Raw genomic sequence first — 20,673 nt, 5'->3', positions numbered from 1 at the left:
GGTGGTGAAAAACTGGATAGACTTGGTTTATACTCTCTAGAATTAGGAGATTGAGAGGGGATCTTATAGAAACTTACAAAATTCTTAAGGGGTTGGACAGGCTAGATGAAGGAAGATTGTTCCCGATGTTGGGGGAGTCCAGGACAAGGGGTCACAGCTTTAGGATAAGGGGGAAATCCTTTAAAACCGAGATGAGGAGAACTTTTTTTCACACAGAGAGTGGTGAATCTCTGGAACTCTCTGCCACAGAGGGTAGTTGAGGCCAGTTCATTGGTTATATTTAAGAGGGAGTTAGATGTGGCCCTTTTGGCTAAGGGGATCAGGGGGTATGGAGAGAAGATGGAGACTTTCTTCATAAGACAGTCCTGACATCCCAGGAATCAGTCTGGTGAACCTTCTCTGCACTCCCTCTATGGCAATAATGTCCTTCCTCAGATTTGGAGACCAAAACTGCACGCAATACTCCAGGTGTGGTCCCACCAAGACCCTGTACAACTGCAGTAGAACCTCCCTGCTCCTATACTCAAATCCTTTTGCTATGAAAGCCAACATACCATTCGCTTTTCTTCACTGCCTGCTGCACCTGCATGCCTACCTTCAATGACTGGTGTACCATGACACCCAGGTCTCGCTGCATCTCCTCCTTTCCCAGATTGCCACCCTGTGGCGGGAGAGGCTTGTCTGTGACTAAAGGGCCTGTCCCACTTAACGCAATTTTTTTTCGGCGACTTTCCGGCACCCGTCATCGTCGCGGCAGGTCTCCGAAAATGCTCAACATGTTGAAAATCCAGCGGGGACCAGAACAAGGTACGACTCTTTGGGCGACGACTCACGACCATGCAGGCTTCACCCCCGCGACATGTCGCCTGTACGGCCGTGAGTCGTCTCCTCAGTCGCCCGAAGAGTCGTCGCGTCTTTCTGGTCGCCGCTGAATTTTCAACATGTTGAACATTTTGGGCGACCTATGACGGGTGCCGGCAGCTGTCAAAAAAGTCGCGTAAGTGGGACAGGCCCTTAAGAGTGTGAGGTTTAAATCGTTTATAGAAACATAGAAATTAGGTGCAGGAGTAGGCCATTCGGCCCTTCGAGCCTGCACCGCCATTCAATATGATCATGGCTGATCATCCAACTCAGTATCCCGTACCTGCCTTCTCTCCATACTCCCTGATCCCCTTAGCCACAAGGGCCACATCTAACTCCCTCTTAAATATAGCTTCTGGCACTTTATTTGTCAATATGTACAGTGAAATTCATTTTTGTACATTGTTCAGAGCAAGCATCACTACACAAAAGCACTTGGATACATAGTAGATGAGCATCTCGAATGCCGTACAAGCGTACCGCAGTTGTACACTGAGACAGTGTACAGAGCCTGATAAAAGGGTCTCGACCCGAAACGTCACTCTTTCCTTCTCTCCAGAGATGCTGCCTGTCCCGCTGAGTTACTCCAGCTTTTTGTGTCTATCTTCGGTTTAAACCAGCACTTTCTTGTCAATAAAATTCAATTCAATTCAATTCAATTCAACTTTAATGTCATCGCACAAATACAACAAAATGCAGTTTTGCGTCAGTCCGTAGTAGTTGTACATAAAGAAAAACAAAAAAAAAATAGAAAGAGGGAAGATACAGAATAATCAGGTAATACAGAATGATTAAACAAAGGGGACGGAGGGACCAGAGAAATCTATCGTCGGGACTCCGAGTTCAGCATTGTGATTGTGTTGTTATAGAAGCTTTTCCTCATCCTACTAGTACGTGACCTGAGGCTCCTGTACCGCCTCCCTGATGGGAGGAGGGCAAACAGTCCATGGTTGGGGTGTGAGGGGTCTTTGATGATCTTCCCAGCCCGTCTCAGACACCGTTTTCGGTGGAGGGCATCCATGGCAGGGAGCGGGGCACCGATGATGTGCTGCGCGGTTTTCACCACCCGTAATTTTCACCACCACAATTAGCGCTGCTAATTCCAATAACTTTGCCGACTACCAAGAGATTGAACTATTTTGTTTAAGAAGGAACTGCAGATGCTGGAAAATCGAAGGTACACAAAAAGGCTGGAGAAACTCAGCGGGTGCAGATATTTTGTTTGTTTGCCAAGGGATGTGGGGAGAAAGCAGGAACGGGGTACTGATTTTGGATGATCAGCCATGGCCGTATTGAATGGCGGTGCTGGTTCGAATGTCCTACTCCTGAATCTGGTTTCCATGTTTCGATGTTTTAGACAATAGACAATAGGTGCAGGAGTAGAGGCCATTTGGCCCTTCGTGCCAGCACCGCCATTCAATGTGGGGTGGATGCCGGGGCTGTGCGTCGGTTTGCTGGGATCTCACTCTTGCCTTGTCTTCCTCTCCCAAACCCACCAGGCAATACCGCCCAGCACCTCCGTGGCGGGCATCTACTGTGCCGTGGTGGCCGTGTTCTTCACCATGGTCAAGTCCATCAACTACCGGCTGCACGCCATGTTTGACCAGGGCGAGATCGTGGAGCAGCGGAACCCGTCGCTGGCCGCCGAAGGCAGCAAGTTGGAAGAGGGCGAGCTCGCCGGAGGCGGCGGAGCCGGTGGCAGCGGCGAGGACAGCAGCATCAGGTGAGGCGCGGAGGGAGGGAAGACCCACAAGGTTCGGCAAACCAAACCCCACCTCTCCTGAGAAAGACACAAACATAGAAACATAGAAACATAGAAATTAGGTGCAGGAGTAGGCCATTCGGCCCTTCGAGCCTGCACCGCCATTCAATATGATCATGGCTGATCATCCAACTCAGTATCCCGTACCTGCCTTCTCTCCATACCCCCTGATCCCCTTGGCCACAAGGGCCACATCTAACTCCCTCTTAAATATAGCCAATGAACTGGCCTCAACTACCCTCTGTGGCAGAGAGTTCCAGAGATTCACCACTCTCTGCGTGAAAAAAGTTCTTCTCATCTCGGTTTTTAAAGGATTTTCCCCTTTATCCTTAAGCTGTGACCCCTTGTCCTGGACTTCCCCAACATCGGGAACAATCTTCCTGCATCTAGCCTGTCCAACCCCTTAAGAATTTTGTAAGTTTCTATAAGATCCCCTCTCAATCTTCTAAATTCTAGAGAGTATAAACCAAGTCTATCCAGTCTTTCTTCATAAGACAGTCCTGACATCCTAGGAATCAGTCTGGTGAACCGTCTCTGCACTCCCTCTATGGCAATAATGTCCTTCCTCAGATTTGGAGACCAAAACTGTACGCAATACTCCAGGTGTGGTCTCACCAAGACCCTGTACAACTGCAGTAGAACCTCTCTGCTCCTATACTCAAATCCTTTTGCAATGAAAGCTAACATACCATTCGCTTTCTTTACTGCCTGCTGCACCTGCATGCCTACCTTCAAAGTGCTGGGGTAACTCAGCGTGGTCAGGCAGCATCTCTGTAGAACGTGGATGGGTGACGTTTCGGGTCATAAGCAATAGGAGTAGAGTTAGGCCATTCGGCCCATCAAGTCTACTCCGCCATTCAATAATGGCTGATCTATCTCTCCCTCCCAACACCATTCTCCCCATTACCCCTGACACCCGTACTAATCGAGAACCTATCTATCTCTGCCTTAAAAATATCCACTGACTTGGCCTCCTCAGCCTTCTGTGGCATGGGTCAGTACACTGAAACGTCACCTATCCCTGTTCTCCAGCGATGCTGCCTGACCCCGCCGAGTTACTCCAGCACTTTGTGTCTTTCTTTGGTATAAGCTAGCATCTGCGCTTCCTTGTTATTCCAGTTTGCCCACCTCGCCTGACCTGGGTTGGAGGAAGGATGATGTTAAACGGGGATGTTACCAGGCCTGGAGGCTTTGAGTTATAATGAGAGGCAAGATAGGGTTTGTTACTCTGCAGCTTAGGATGGGTGGGTGACCTTAGAGAGTTGTACACAACAATGACACAAAGTGTAGGAGTGGGACAACATAGAACAGGTGATCTATGGTCGGCAGGCACTCGGTGGGCTGAAGAGCCTGTTTTCATGCTGCATCTGGTGGCCAATTGGGAAAGGGGGAGATGCAGCGAGACCTGGGTGTCATGGTACACCAGTCATTGAAGGTAGGCATGCAGGTGCAGCAGGCAGTAAAGAAAGCGAATGGTATGTTAGCTTTCATTGCAAAAGGATTTGAGTATAGGAGCAGAGAGGTTCTACTGCAGTTGTACAGGGTCTTGGTGAGACCACACCTGGAGTATTGCGTACAGTTTTGGTCTCCAAATCTGAGGAAGGACATTATTGCCATAGAGGGAGTGCAGAGATGGTTCACCAGACTGATTCCTGGGATGTCAGGACTGTCTTATGAAGAAAGACTGGATAGACTTGGTTTATACTCTCTAGAATTTAGAAGATTGAGAGGGGATCTTATAGAAATTTACAACATTCTTAAGGGGTTGGACAGGCTAGATGCAGGAAGATTGTTCCCGATGTTAGGGAAGTCCAGGACAAGGGGTCACAGCTTAAGGATAAAGGGGAAATCCTTTAAAACCGAGATGAGAAGAACTTTTTTCACACAGAGAGTGGTGAATCAGTGGAACTCTCTGCCACAGAGGGTAGTTGAGGCCAGTTCATTGGCTATATTTAAGAGGGAGTTAGATGTGGCCCTTGTGGCTAAGGGGATCAGAGGGTATGGAGAGAAGGCAGGTACGGGATACTGAGTTGGATGATCAGCCATGATCATAGTGAATGGCGGTGCAGGCTCGAAGGGCCGAATGGCCTACTCCTGCACCTAATTTCTATGTTTCTATGTAAACTAAACAAAGCATCACCAGACCACCCCTCACCTGTATCCACCTGTATCCACTCAGTGCTGGAAGAACTCAGCTGCTCAGGCAGCATCCCTGGAGAACATGTTTTACGTTGGGACCCTTCTTCCCACTGCACGTTTAGTCCCAACCCGAAACGTCTCCAGATAGATGCCGCGCGCTGAGTTACTCCACCACTTTGTGTCCCTCTGTGGTGTAAACCAGCATCTACAACTCCTTGTTTCCACAAACCCATGTAGTTTGGTCTATTTGTTTACAGCCTGTTGACTTTTTTTGTGTGGCTGGCACTGTTATTTGCTCAGCACAATCTGTCTTTCCCAACCCACCCTCTCCCTCTCCCTCCCTCTCTCTCTCTCTCTCTCCCTCTGTCTCCCTCTCTCTCTCTCTGTCTCTCTCTGTCTCTGTCTCTGTCTCTGTCTCTCTCTGTCTCTCCCTCTGTCTCTCCCTCTGTCTCTGTCTCTGTCTCTCTCTGTCTCTGTCTCTGTCTCTGTCTCTGTCCCCCTCCCTCCTCTCTCCCCCCTCCCCCCTCTCCCCCCTCCCCCCTCCCCCCTCCCCCCTCTCCCTGTCTCCCCCCCTCTCTCCTCTCTCCCTCTCTCTCCCTCTCTCTCTCCTCTCCGTTCTCTCCCTCTCTCTCTGCTCTCTCTCTCTCTCTCTCTCTCTCTCTCTCTCTCTCTCTCTCTCTCTCCTCTCTCTCTCTCTCTCTCTCTCTCTCTCTCTCCTCTTCTCTCTCTCTCTCCCCTCTCTCCCTCCCTCTCTCTCTCCACACTCTCTCCCTCCCTCTCTCTCTCCCTCTGCCTCCTCCTCCTCTCCCCTCTCTCCCCCTCTCCCCCTCTCCCCCCTCTCCCTCCCTCTCCTTCCCTCTCCTTCCCCCTCCTCCCCCCCCCCCCCCCTCTCCTTCCCTCCCCTTCCCTCTCCCCCCTCTCCCTCTCCCCCCCTCTCCTTCCCTCTCCTTCCCTCTCCTTCCCTCTCCTTCCCTCTCCTTCCCTCTCCTTCCCTCTCCTCTCTCTTCCCCCCCCTCCCCCTCTCCCCCCCCCCTCCCCCCCCCCCCCCACCTTAAACCAGGCGCGACCTCCAAGTTAAAGGCTGACTCACTTGCATCAACACACATTCCACCTCTAACATCTATTTTTAGTGCCCGACCTCTCACTAGCTTGAGTTTCCCAACAGTTTCTCCCTTTCTCTGGCAGCTCTTTTCATCCACATTGAGCCGAGGGATTTTTGCTGATGGCTTCACTTAGTGCGTTTAATGGAATTTTGATTTATTTTTCTTAGTTCAATTTGGCACCTTACTGAGCGGTTTCCACCTCTTTATAAAGTACATTATAAATAGTGTACAAAAATCATGAGATGACTCGATTAGACACACACACAGAGTCTCTTGCCCAGAGTAGGGGAATCGTGGACCAGAGGACATAGGTTTAAGGTGAGGAGGGGAAAAGATTTAATAGGAATCTGAGGGGTAACTTTTTTCACACAGAGGGTGGTGGGTGTATGGAACGAGCTGCCAGGGGAGGTAGTTGAGGCTGGGACTATCCCAACGTTTAAGAAACAGTTAGACAGGTACATGGATGGTTAGGGAAGTCCAGGACAAGGGGTCACAGCTTAAGGATAAAGGGGAAATCCTTTAAAACCGAGATGAGAAGAACTTTTTTCACACAGAGAGTGGTGAATCTCTGGAACTCTCTGCCACAGAGGGTAGTTGAGGCCAGTTCATTGGCTATATTTAAGAGGGAGTTAGATGTGGCCCTTGTGGCTAAGGGGATCAGGGGTATGGAGAGAAGGCAGGTACAGGATACTGCGTTGGATGATCAGCCATGATCATATTGAATGGCGAATGGTGCAGGCTCGAATGACCGGATGACCTACTCCTGCACCTAATTTCTATGTTTCTATGTTTCTATGGATAGGACAGGTTTAGAGGAATATGGGCCAAACGCGGGCAGGTGGGACTAATGTAGCTGGGACATGTTGGCCGGTGTGGACAAGTTGGGTGAAAGGGCCCCTATCACTCTATGACTCTCACTTAGTGATCTTGCATCTCTTAAACCAATAGTGTGTAGAGCTTAATGATGAAAATGACCAGTGAGTAACATTTCACCATAGAGTATTATGATCATAAGATATCAGAATCAGACTATTTGGCCCATTGAGTCCGCTCTGCCATTCCATCTTGGCTGATCTATCTTTCCCTCTCAACCCCAATTTACTGCTTTGATCCCAATACTTTTGAAGCACTTACTCATCAAGAATTGATCAATCCCTGTTTAAGAAGGAACTGCAGATGCTGGAAAATCGAAGGTACACAAAAAAGCTGGAGAAACTCAGCGGGTGCAGCAGCATCTATGGAGCGAAGGAAATGGGCAACGTTTCGGGCCGAAACGTTGCCCATTTCCTTCGCTCCATAGATGCTGCTGCACCCGCTGAGTTTCTCCAGCTTTTTTGTGTACCATTGATCAATCCCTGCCCGCTTGTGGAAGCAAGAAACCCGGGGATTGTCTAAGTAGGAGGAACTTCGGTTTTAGTTTCGAGATACAGTGCGGAAACAAGCTGAGTCTGCACCAATCAACGATCTATGAACACTAACACTATCAGATACGCGCGCGCGCACACACACATACACATACACACACACACACACACACACACACACACACACACACACACACACACACACACACACACACACACACACACACACACACTGCAACGGACTGTTCCAGCTGCTACGGTCAGGCAAACGCCTCCGTTGCCATGTGGTGAGAATGGAGAGGTTGAGAAGGAGTTTCTTCCCAGAGGCCATTCGGACTGTAAACGCCTATCTCACCAGGGACTAACTCTACAGAACGTTTTTCCTTCCATTATTTATTATGCAAAAGAATATGTGTGTTATGATTGTGTTTATAATTTGTTTGGTTGTTTTGTTGTTTGTCTTTTGCACAAAAGTCCGCGAGCATTGCCACTTTCATTTCACTGCACATCTCGTATGTGTATGTGACAAATAAACTTGACTTGACTTGACTTGACTTGACACACACATACACACACACTCATTATGGTCCTGTTAAGCTGCAACAGTTGGAGAGAGATACAGCGTGGAGGCAGGCCCTTCGGCCCACCGAGTCCATGCTGACCAGCGATCACCCCCATACACTAACACTATCCCACACACTGGAGACGATTTACGCTTTTTACGCAAGTCAACTAACTTACAAACCCGCACGCCTTTGGGGAGAGGGTGGAAACCGGAGCACCACTCGGGTCACGGGGAGAAAGTACAAACTGCGTACAGACCGCGCCCATGGTCAGGATGGAACCCGGGTCTCGGGCGCTGTGAGGCAGAAACTCTACCGCTGCGCCACCGTGCCGCCCCACTGGATTGATAAAAAACATAGAAATTAGGTGCAGGAGTAGGCCATTCGGCCCTTCGAGCCTGCACCGCCATTCAATATGATCATGGCTGATCATCCAACTCAGTATCCCGTACCTGCCTTCTCTCCATACCCTCTGATCCCCTTAGCCACAAGGGCCACATCTAACTCCCTCTTAAATATAACCAATGAACTGGCCTCAACTACCCTCTGTGGCAGAGAGTTCCAGAGATTCACCACTCTCTGTGTGAAAAAAGTTCTCCTCATCTCGGTTTTAAAGGATTTCCCCCTTATCCTTAAGCTGTGACCCCTTGTCCTGGACTTCCCCAACATCGGGAACAATCTTCCTGCATCTAGCCTGTCCAACCCCCTTAAGAATTTTGTAAGTTTCTATAAGATCCCCTCTCAATCTTCTAAATTCTAGAGAGTATAAACCAAGTCTATCCAGTCTTTCTTCATAAGACAGTCCTGACATCCCAGGAATCAGTCTGGTGAACCGTCTCTGCACTCCCTCTATGGCAATAATGTCCTTCCTCAGATTTGGAGACCAAAACTGTACGCAATACTCCAGGTGTGGTCTCACCAAGACCCTGTACAACTGCAGTAGAACCTCCCTGCTCCTATACTCAAATCCTTTTGCAATGAAAGCTAACATACCATTCGCTTTCTTTACTGCCTGCTGCACCTGCATGCCTACCTTCAATGACTGGTGTACCATGACACCCAGGTCTCGCTGCATCTCCCCCTTTCCCAATCGGCCACCATTTAGATAATGCGGGTGAGAAAACCACGATAAACGTATCTAAACCAGGGGCTTAGTTCAGTTTGTTATTGTCACGTGATTCACTCTTTGCCTCTTCCTGCCTCTCACAGGGACCCAGGGGGAGGAGTGGAGATGACGGTCTTTCGAAAGGCGAACACCACCCCGCCCGTGCGTTGCAGCTCGCAGCATTCCGTCTTCGGCTTCAACCAAGTCTCGGTGAGTTCTGGACGGGAGGGCGGGGGCAGTGGTGGCCATCACATACAGTTGCATTTCGTTGTCTCTGTACTGTACACTGACAATGACAATTAAATTGAATCTGAATCTGAATCTGAATCGGACACAGGAGCAGAATTAGGCCGTTCATCAGCGCCAGAGACCCGGGTTCAATCCTGGCTACGGGTGCTGTCTGCACGGAGTTTGCACGTTGCACACCTGCACTCGGTCCGCCAAAGCCTGCTGTGTCTCCCGGTTGCCGACCATTTTGTTTAACTCGCCCCCTTCCCATTCCTCACACTGAGCCTTCTGTCCTGGGCCTCCTCCATTGCCACAGTGAGAGGCCGCACGCAAAATGGAGGAACGGCGCCTCGTATTACGGCCCAGCGGTGTGAATGTTGAAGGGATAAGGAACTGCAGATGGTCGGCACGGTGGCGCAGCGGTAGAGTTGCTGCCTTACCGCGCCAGAGGCCCAGGTTCGATCCTGACTACAGGTGCCGTCTGTTTGGCGTTTGCACCTTCTCCCTGTGACCTGGTGGGTTTTCTCCGGGTGCTCCGGTTTCCCCTCGCTCCAAAGTCTTAATTGACATCTGTGAATTGCCCCTAGTGTGTAGGGAGTGGACACAAAAGTGGCATTACATAGAAATAGGGCAGGGGTGGGGGACCTGCGGCCTTAAGGCCACATGCGGACATCTAGTAGTTATGTTACAAAACCTACCTGAATCGACGTTGAGAATCTGTCCCAGCCCCGTGTGTGTGATTTTGGCACTGTTTAGAGGGGGCGAGTTTAAAACGCGATTTTTACTAGGCTGGTGCAATCGAAAATGTTCAGGCTAGTAAATCATTAACGGAAAATCGCTGAAAGACCCCGTCGCAAAAGGTATTATTATTTTTTATGGCCTTGTATAATAGTTATAGTAGTTTAAAAATCACTCTCTCAACCCGCAACCTCTCGCAGCCCCAGGGTTTTATAAAGCAAACAATTAAAGGTATGTACCTTATTTTTACATTAAAAGGGGCTTCTTAAGAACCCTGTATATAAAGTTTTCTATAGCGAGTAGCTCATTTTGGGCTCTTTATATCCCGCAGTATTTTTCTGGGCATTTGAGGCACAAATCCAGCGCAATGTGAACGTTCTAAACCAGTGCGTTCACAGGAACCCACTAGAAAGCCGATTTAAAATGGACTTTAATTTACAGCAATTGGACACTAAATTCCTTCCATTTGGCCTATAAATTGATGTAAATGAGATTTAAAAATCATGTTTTATTGTGAATTTTTTGTGAATATTATTTGGACACTTAGGCTATTTAAAAATGTTAATCATTTATTAAGAAATGGATAGATGTTTAGATCTAGTAATTGAAGTTTGAAATTAGCTACAATTGGGTAACTAATTATATGCTTTAATTTCAGGTCATCCAAGTAAGATTATTTTATATTTGTTTCAGAATGGTTCAATCTATAACTGAAAATTTCATTCAGTTTTCTTAATTTTTAAGAAGGTTATGGGCTTTTGACTGTCCACGATCACAGCCTTTTTGTTATGTCCATAGAAAATCAATAGGGAACAAGATGCTAATTTCCGAGTAAGAAAATGGCCATAACTTTTTAATTACTTGAGATGTAAAATTGAATTAGGTGTCAAATTAAACTTATTGTTATGCTTTATCTGATGGGATAAATTGCAGACTTGATTTTTTAAATCTCAAAATTTTGTAACATTGCTACATCTAGGCTATTAACTGCGGCCTTTTGAATGAATCCAAATTTTGAAAGACCAAACCCTTTTATTAATATGTTTTTGTTCATCTTTTATTATTTTTATTTGAATCTTAAAATGAACATATTTAAAATACCAAAGAGTAATAAAAGATTCAGCGAAATAATCCTCCCCGACTGACAGCCACAATTAAATCATGAGGGCTATTTTAACAAAACAATGTACATTTTGAAGTTAATATATCGAATTGAAGTTTCTTGGATGCGGCCTTATTAGATGACAGCTAACTTCATGCGGCATTCCGACATGATAAAGTTCCCCACCCCTGAACTAGGATGAAAGGGTGATCGATGGTTGGCGCGGACTCGGTGGGCCGAAGGGCCTGTTTCCACGCTGTATCTCGAAACTAAAACTTAATATAAACTTAATTTTTTTTACTATCACAAGAAAATTAAAAAAAATTCCAGTTTTTAACTTTTTAGAATTGCCAGCGCAGACTTTCTTGATTAGCACGGATTGTCAGGTTATGGGGAGAAGGCAGGAAAACGGGAGTGATAGATCAGCCATGATTGAATGGCGGAATAGACTTGATGGGCCGAATGGCTTAACTAACCCGCTGAGTTTCGAAGAAGGATCTCGAAGAAGGATCATTGGATGATCAGCCATGATCATATTGAATGGCGGTGCAGGCTCAAAGGGCCGAATGGCCTCTACTCCCGCACCTATTGTCTATGTATCTATCTATCTATGCTGCTCCTATCACTTATGATCGTGAACTATAATTTAAAAAAAAAAGCCCTGGCCAGGTGTTTAGTTCAGTTTATTATCGTCATGTGTATCGAGGCACTGTGAAGAGATTTTATGTTACGTTTGTTAGCTTTCATTGCAAAAGGATTTGAGTATAGGAGCAGAGAGGTTCTACTGCAGTTGTACAGGGTCTTGGTGAGACCACACCAGTATTGCGTACAGTTTTGGTCTCCAAATCTGAGGAAGGACATTATTGCCATAGAGGGAGTGCAGAGACGGTTCACCAGACTGATTCCTGGGATGTCAGGACTGTCTTATGAAGAAAGACTGGATAGACTTGGTTTATACTCTCTAGAATTTAGAAGATTGAGGGGGGATCTTATAGAAACTTACAAAATTCTTAAGGGGTTGGACAGGCTAGATGCAGGAAGATTGTTCCCGATGTTAGGGAAGTCCAGGACAAGGGGTCACAGCTTAAGGATAAAGGGGAAATCCTTTAAAACCGAGATGAGAAGAACTTTTTTTCACACAGAGAGTGGTGAATCTCTGGAACTCTCTGCCACAGAGGGTAGTTGAGGCCAGTTCATTGGCTATATTTAAGAGGGAGTTAGATGTGGCCCTTGTGGCTAAGGGGATCAGGGGGTATGGAGAGAAGGCAGGTACGGGATACTGAGTTGGATGATCAGCCATGATCATATTGAATGGCGGTGCAGGCTCGAAGGGCCGAATGGCCCTACTCCTGCACCTAATTTCTATGTTTCTATGTTAATATAGTTGTTATCCTCTCAGCGGAAAGAGTATACACGATTACAATCACGCCGTCCACAGTGTACAGAAACCGGAATAAAGGGTTCAGCTTTCAGTGCAAGATAATACCCAATAACGTCTGATTAAAGATAGTTCCAAGGTAGACGAAAATGATGGAGAAACTCAGTGGGTGAGGCAGCATCTATGGAGCGAAGGTATAGGTGACGTTTCGGGTCGAGACCCTTCTTTGAAACTCAGTGGGTGAGGCAGCATCTATGGAGCGAAGGAATAGGTGACGTTTCGGGTCGAGACCCTTCTTCGAAACTCAGTGGGCGAGGCAGCATCTATGGAGCGAAGGAATAGGTGAGGTTTCGGGTCGAGACCCTTCTTTGAAACTCAGTGGGTGAGGCAGCATCTATGGAGCGAAGGAATAGGTGAGGTTTCGGGTCGAGATCCTTCTTCGAAACTCATCGGGCGAGGCAGCATCTATGGAGCGAAGGAATAGGTGACATTTCGGGTCGCGACCCTTCTTTGAAACTCAGCGGGCGAGGCAGCATCTATGGAGAGAAGGAATAGGTGACATTTCGGGTCGAGATCCTTCTTCGAAACTCAGCGGGTGAGGCAGCATCTATGGAGCGAAGGAATAGGTGACATTTCGGGTCGAGACCCTTCTTTGAAACTCAGTGGGTGAGGCAGCATCTATGGAGCGAAGGTATAGGTGACATTTCGGGTCGAGATCCTTCTTCGAAACTCAGCGGGTGAGGCTGCATCTATGGAGCGAAGGAATAGGTGACGTTTCGGGTCGGGGCCTTCGAAGAAGGGTCTCGACCCGAAACGTCACCTATTCATTCGCTCCATAGATGCTGCCTCGCCCGCTGAGTTTCTCCAGCATTTTTGCCTACCTTCGATTTTACCATCATCTGCAGTTCTTTCTTAAAGATACTCCAAGTAGTTGAAGTAGATGGGGAGGTCTGGACCGCTGTCAAGTTGGTGAAAGGACGGTTCAGTTGCCTGATAACAGCGATCGGCAGGCCTGAGCGAGGACTGGATTTAATGGGGATTCTCCTCACAGCCACAACAGAGAGCCCATCTTAATGTTTAGCTTTGATTTTAAAACAACCTTTCGGTTTTTTTTTTTCTCCCAACGCAGGAACTGCTGCCTCAGCTGGAGGATAGCGGAGCGTCTAAAGGTAGGTCGTGTCTTCAGCTCGGTCAAGTCAATGGATATATTTAAGGCAGAGATAGATAGATTTTTGGTTCGTACGTGGGTCGGGGGTTGTGGGGAGAAGGCATGAGGGGATGGGGTTAGGAGGGAAAGATAGATCAGACATGATCAGCTGCTCCTGGAGGTACCGAGGTCTAGTCGGAGGCTCAGAGGGGATAGGGCCTTCTCTGTTGCTGCTCCGGCACTCTGGCACACCCTGCCGTTGCACATCAGACAGGCCCCCTCACTGTCCATCTTCAAATCCAGTGTTAAAACACATTTGTACTCCCTGGCTTTTGACCATGCCTGAGGCTTTGCTTCTGTTTGTGGTGTTTTTGATGTTTCTTTATTTTACATGTCTTTTCCTACTATTTCTTTTGATTGTTATTTTTGGTGTGTATTAACTTTTTTGTCAATGATTAGTGATGTACAGCACTTTGTTGCAGCTATGTTTGTTTTTAAAGTGCTCTATACATAAAATTATTATTATTATTATGATCGAGCAGCGGAGTCGACTTGATGGGCCGAATGGCCTAATTCTGCTCCGATCACTTGTGAACTTATGAAACATAGAAACATAGAAATTAGGTGTAGGAGTAGGCCATTCGGCCCTTCGAGCCTGCACCGCCATTCAATATGATCATGGCTGATCATCCAACTCAGTATCCCGTACCTGCCTTCTCTCCATACCCCCTGATCCCCTTAGCCACAAGGGCCACATCTAACTCCCTCTTAAATATAGCCAATGAACTGTGGCCTCAACTACCCTCTGTGGCAGAGAGTTCCAGAGATTCACCACTCTCTGCGTGAAAAAAGTTCTTCTCATCTCGGTTTTAAAGGATTTCCCCTTTATCCTTAAGCTGTGACCCCTTGTCCTGGACTTCTCTAACATCGGGAACAATCTTCCTGCATCTAGCCTGTCCAACCCCTTAAGAATTTTGTAAGTTTCTATAAGATCCCCTCTCAATCTTCTAAATTCTAGAGAGTATAAACCAAGTCTATCCAGTCTTTCTTCATAAGACAGTCCTGACATCCCAGGAATCAGTCTGGTGAACCGTCTCTGCACTCCCTCTATGGCAATAATGTCCTTCCTCAGATTAGGAGACCAAAACTGTACGCAATACTCCAGGTGTGGTCTCACCAAGACCCTGTACATCTGCAGTAGAACCTCCCTGCTCCTATACTCAAATCCTTTTGCTATGAAAGCTAACATACCATTCGCTTTCTTTACTGCCTGCTGCACCTGCATGCCTACCTTCAATGACTGGTGTACCATGACTTCTCTTCATTGCTCACTGAGCTGGTGTTTCTGCTGCAGGTATCAGAGATCTGGTCCGTGAGCAAGGCAGCAAGAACGTCATTGTCACGTCAGCCGACAGGGAGTTACTGAAGCTGAACACGCTGGACACAGCAGGTGAGCCAGTCATGCCATTTGTTATAATAATAATAATATATAATAATTTTATTTATAGAGCACTTTAAAAACAAACATAGCTGCAACAAAGTGCTGTACATCACTAATCATTGACAAAAAAGTTAATACACACCAAAAATAACAATCAAAAGAAATAGTAGGAAAAGACATGTAAAATAAAGAAACATCAAAAACACCAAAAACAGAAGCAAAGTCTCAGGCATGGTCAAAAGCCAGGGAGTACAAATGTGTTTTAACACTGGATTTGAAGATGGATAGTGAGGGGGCCTGTCTGATGTGCAACGGCAGGGTGTTCCAGAGTGCCGGAGCAGCAACAGAGAAGGCCCTATCCCCTCTGAGCCTCCGACTAGACCTCGGTTATAGAGTCATCCAGCCCTTCGGCCCAACTCGTCTATGGCGACCAAGGTGCCCAGTCAAAGCCATTTGCCCCCACCTGGTCCATATCATAAGTGATGGGAGTAGAATTAGGCCATTCAGCCCATCAAGTCTACTCTAGTGTAACTGTTCAGTCAGAATTTCGACACAAAACGCCGGAGTAACTCAGTGGGTGAGGCAGCGTCTCTGGAGAGAAGGAATGGCCAACGGTTCTGGTCGGGTCGAGACTTAAGGGGTTGGACAGGCTAGATTCAGGAAGATTGTTCCCGATGTTGGGGAAGTCCAGAACAAGGGGCCACACACAGTTTAAGTATAAGGGGGAAATCTTTTAGGATCGAGATGAGAAAAACATTTTTCACACAGAGAGTGGTGAATCTCTGGAATTCTCCGCCACAGAAGGTAGTTGAGGCCACACAGTTCATTGGCTATATTTAAGAGGGAGTTAGATGTGGCCCTTGTGGCTAAAGGGATCAGGAGGTATGGAGAGAAGGCAGGGATGGGATACTGAATTGGATGATCAGCCATGATCATATTGAATGGCGGTGCAGGCTCGAAGGGTCGAATGGCCTACTCCTGCACCTATTTTCTATGTTTCTATGATCAGCCATGATCCCATTGAATGGCGGTGCAGGCTCGAAGGGCCGAATGGCCTACTCCTGCACCCATTGCCTATTAGTAGTATTATTTATAGTATTTATCGTCTATTTATTTGTTGTTCATTTGAAAGTTATAGGAGTAGAATTAGGCCATTCAGCCCATCGAGTCTACTCTGCCATTCAATCATGGCTGCCTCCTAATCCCATTTTCCTGCCTTCGCCCCATGTCTCTCCATCCCCGTTCTAATCAAGAATTAGTCTATCTCTGCGATAGACAAAAATGCTGGAAAAACTCAGCGGGTGAGGCAGCATCTATGGAGTGAAGGAAATGGGCTACGTTTCGGGTCGAAATCCTTCTTCAGACTGAAGGGTTCTTCAAATAATCACAATTGAAGAAAGGTCTTGACCCGAAACGTCGCCTATTTCCTTCGCTCCATAGATGCTGCCTCACCCGCTGAGTTTCTCCAGCATTTTTGTCCACCTTCGATTTTCCAGCATCTGCACAGTTCCTTCTTAAACATTTAGTCTCTTTCTGCGTTTAAGAGGGAACTGCAGATGCTGGAGAATCGAAGGTTACACAAAAAAGCTGGAGAAACTCAGCGGGTGCAGCAGCATCTGTGGAGCGAAGGAAATAGGCAACGTTTCGGGCCGAAACCCTGAAGGAAATAGGCAACGTTTCGGCCCGAAACCCTGAAGGAAATAGGCAACGTTTCGGCCCGAAACCCTGAAGGAAATAGGCAACGTTTCGGCCCGAAACCCTGAAGGAAGGAAATAGGCTATGTTTCTATGTTTCTATGAAACCTTCCGGGTTTCGGCCCGAAACGTTGCCTATTTCCTTCAGGGTTTCGGGCCGAAACGTTGCCTATTTCCTTCGCTCCATAGATGCTGCTGCACCCGCTGAGTTTCTCCAGCTTTTTTGTGTAACCTTAGTCTCTTTCTGCCGTAGTTTGTGTTGGGATGCCTGTAAAGCTGTAGCAATGAAGTATTATGTTGCTTGATTCGGCTTGTATGTCTCATGGTGTAAGCGGGGTGGTGAAGTTGGCTGATCCCAGGATATGTTCTTGCCATTTCAGATGCGCAGATGGCCAAGGAGTGCCTGTTGCTGCCCGAGCCGTGCCAGGCGGACACTGGCGGGGTGGCCAAGCGACTGCCCCCGCTGCCCATGGCCCTGGCGTATCGCCCGGAGTCTGCCCCGTCTCCCTCGCCCACTGCCGGCCCCCCGTGCCAGCCCGGCCTGCTGGAGCCCGTCGAGGCCTGGCAGCCCGAGAGCCTGTGCGACCCGCTGCTGGGGCCCCAGTCCCGGGATCCGGCCCACGGCGCCAGGCACGCGGGGACCGGCTCCACCGACAGCTGCTTCAGCGCCGCCGGCCGCGAGTCGCCCAGCACTGCCGGCAGCTGCCGCAGCGAGAAGACCAGCTCCACCCGGCTGGAGAGCCCTTCGCAGGCCTTGCCGGGCGGAGGGGCTGGTGGAGACTCGACCCCGGGGGGGCCGCGGGCCAGGGAGGGGAGCGACACGGACGTCCCGTCTGACCCCGAGACCACCCCCGTCCCGGCCGACCCCCTCACCTCCTGGCTGCCCGCGGCCGAGCCCGCCGTCTCTGACCAAGCCGTCCGGCCCAAGGACCTGAAGCTGGTCCGTCGCCGGGGATCGGCCAGGAAGAAGCTGGGCAGGCGGCGAGCCGGCGGGAGCTACGACCGTCGCCGGGACCCCCCCCGCCGGGGACGGGCCGCCCCTTCGCCGACGGCTTCTTCGAGGACGGGGATTCCAGCGACGGCAGCGACGCCTCCAGCCTGCGCTCGCAGCCGCGCTACAGCAGCTCGTCCAGCTCGTCCAGCGCCACCTCCCGCTCCTGCTCGCCGGCCGGGCCGGGGCACAGACGCAGGCCGGCCCGACCCCAACCCCAGCCCCAACCCCAACCCCAGCCCCAGCCGGCCGGAGAGGGGACGGCGACAAAGCCCCAGCCGCGGCCTCCCAGCACCGGCACCGGCGGGGGGGAGGGGAGCAGCCGGCCGCGGGCGGAGGCAGCACCCGCACGCTGACCGCCTCCAAGTCGGACCTGGAGGCCCGGGACGGCGATCCCAGGGGCCGCGAACGCTTCGCCCAGCGGCTGGAGTCCGTCGGCAGCGCCTGGAGCCACTCGGTCAGCACCGTCGGCTGGGCCATCTCTCTCTCCAGCGAGGGGGCTGTCGGAGGAGGTAGGTTCCACAGGGCGGTGAGGTGTGGCTGGGTGGGTGTGTGTGTGTGTGTGTGCGCGAATGTGTGTGTTGTGTGTGTGTGTTGTGGTGTGTGTGTGTGTGTTGTGGGTGTGTGTGTTGTGGGTGTGCGTGTGTGTTGTGGGTGTGTGTGTGTGTTGTGTGCGTGTGTGTTGTGTGCGTGTGTGTTTTCCCTTAGTGTGTTGTTCGGTCGATTCTGACGATGCATGCATGCGGTGACCGCTCGTTCACTCTCTCTCTCGCTCTCTGTCGCCGGCAGCCCCCGTGCCCGATGACGTGGCGAAGCGGGAGCTCAGCAGCAGCGTGAAGAGGACGCAGGCGATGAGGAGACGGCACAACGCCGGCAGCAACCCCACGCCACCACCGTCCATCATGGGCTCCCCACTCGGGTACGGCTAGGCTCGGCTGGGCTCAGCAGCGCGGGGGGGAAGGGTGTGCCCTCACACAGCACAGCACAACACCCTAACCTCAGTCCACAAGTTTATAGGAGTGGAATTATTCCCTTTGTCCCATCGGGTCCACACTCCGCCCTTCAATCATGGCTGGTCTCTTCCACCTAATCCCATTTTCCTGCCATCTCGGGAGAAAAGGAATAGGTGACGTTTCGGGTCGAGACCCTTCGAAGAAGGGTCTCGACCCGAAACGTCACCTATTCCTTCGCTTGACACACGTTCCAGTCTATCTCTGCCTTAAAAACATTTTCATTGACTCCATCTCCACAGCCGTCTGTGGCAATGATTCACCACCCTCTGACTAAAGAAGTTCCTCCTCGCCTCCTTTCTAAATGAGCGTCCTTCAATTTTGAGGCCGTGACCTCTGGTCCTAGACTCTAACAAGTGGAAACATCCTCTCCACATGCACTCTATCTGTGCCTCCCATTATTCTTGTTGATATATTTTGTTGTGCTGCTGCAAGTAAGAATTTTATTGTTCTATCTGGGACTTATGACAATGAAACTCTCTTGACTATAACAGGGTGACCAAAACTTAATACCCTGAGTGGCCTATTACTGCCTTATGACATATGAACGTGTTCTCTTTCCCTCCTTCTCTCCCTCTCCTTCTCTCCCTCTCCTTCTCCCCCTCTCCCCCACTCCCCCTCTCCTCCTCCCTCCCCTCCTCCTCTCTCCCCTCCTCCTCTCTCCCCTCCTCCTCTCCCCCCCTCCTCTCCTCTCCTCTCCCCTCCTTCTCTCTCCCCTCCTTCTCTCTCCCCTCCTTCTCCCTCCCCTCCCCCTCTCTCCCCTCTCCTTCTCTCTCCTCTCCCTCTCTCTCCCCTCCTTCTCTCCCCCTCCTTCTCTCCCCCTCCTTCTCTCCCCCTCCTTCCTCTCCCCCTCCTTCTCTCCCCCTCCTTCTCTCCCCCTCCTTCTCTCCCCCTCCTTCTCTCCCCCTCTCCCCCTCTCCCCCTCTCCTTCTCTCCTTCTCTCCTTCTCCCCTTCTCTCCCTCTCTCTCCTCTCTCTCTCCATCTCTCTTCCTCTCCCCCTCTCCCCCTCTCTCCATCTCTCCTTCTCTCTCTCTCCTCTCTCCTTCTCTCCTTCTCTCTCTCCCTCTCTCCTTCTCTCCTTCTCTCCTTCTCTCCTTCTCTCCTTCTCTCCTTCTCTCCTTCTCTCCTTCTCTCCTTCTCTCCTTCTCTCCTCCCTCTCCTCCCTCTCCTCCTGTCCCTCTCTCCCTCCCTGTTACTTTCTGTCTCTCTCTGTCTCTCTCTCTGTCTCTCTCTCTGTCTCTCTCTCTGTCTCTCTCTCTGTCTCTCTCTCTCTCTCTCTCTCTCTCTCTCTCTCTCTCTCTCTGTCTCTCTCTCTCTCTCTCTCTCTCTCTCTCTCTCTCTCTCTCTCTCTCTGTCTCTCTCTCTGTCTGTCTCTCTGTCTGTCTCTCTGTCTGTCTCTCTGTCTGTCTCTCTGTCTGTCTCTCTGTCTGTCTCTCTGTCTGTCTCTCTGTCTGTCTCTCTGTCTGTCTCTCTGTCTCTCTCTCTGTCTCTCTGTCTCTCTGTCTCTCTGTCTCTCGCTCTCGCTCTCTCTCTGTCCCTCTCTCTTGACCATGTGCCTGTGTCTCTCCCGTGCAGCATCCAGGACATCCAGCGTAACCGTGCAGCCTCCCAGTCGCGGACTCTGGCCCTGCCGGCAGCGCTGCAGTTCGCCAGCTCGCTGCTCCTACCCCGGGGCCCCATGCACGAGGCTTCCAACTTCGACGACACCTCGGAGGGAGCCATTCACTACTTCTACGACGAATCTGGTGAGTGCTCTCGAAGTGGGGAACAAACTGCCGTTAACAAACTGGCTTCGCCCCTCGACAGTTGGGGCGTGTGGCCGCAGAGCTACTGCCTTACAGAGCCAGAAATCCGGCTTCAATCCTGACTGCGGGTGTTTGTCCGTGCGGAGTTTGCACGTTCTCCTGCACGGGTTTTATCCAAGATCTTCAGTTTCCTCGCACACAAAAGAGATAGATACATAGAAACATAGACATAGAAATTAGGTGCAGGAGTAGAGGCCATTCGGCCCTTCGAGCCTGCACCGCCATTCAATATGATCATGGC

General features: G+C 49.8%; 1 protein-coding gene across 1 annotated transcript in view; it reads left to right on the top strand.

The window, feature by feature from the left end:
* Window positions 1-2,291: 2,291 nt before the first annotated feature.
* The window catches only part of LOC129715653 (pecanex-like protein 3), a 38,369-nt gene continuing 19,987 nt past the window's right edge, over window positions 2,292-20,673 (top strand). The window contains 8 exon segments of the mRNA XM_055665512.1: window positions 2,292-2,584; window positions 9,002-9,107; window positions 13,473-13,512; window positions 14,845-14,940; window positions 17,006-17,751; window positions 17,753-18,128; window positions 18,406-18,535; window positions 20,203-20,372. Of these exon segments, the coding sequence (XP_055521487.1) occupies window positions 2,292-2,584; window positions 9,002-9,107; window positions 13,473-13,512; window positions 14,845-14,940; window positions 17,006-17,751; window positions 17,753-18,128; window positions 18,406-18,535; window positions 20,203-20,372 (1,957 nt within the window).

The sequence above is a fragment of the Leucoraja erinacea genome, unplaced genomic scaffold (assembly GCF_028641065.1).
Source record: "Leucoraja erinacea ecotype New England unplaced genomic scaffold, Leri_hhj_1 Leri_1300S, whole genome shotgun sequence".
NCBI lineage: Eukaryota > Metazoa > Chordata > Chondrichthyes > Rajiformes > Rajidae > Leucoraja > Leucoraja erinaceus.
The sequence above is the reverse complement of the archived record's forward strand: the minus strand, read 5'-3'. Positions and strand labels throughout refer to the sequence as shown.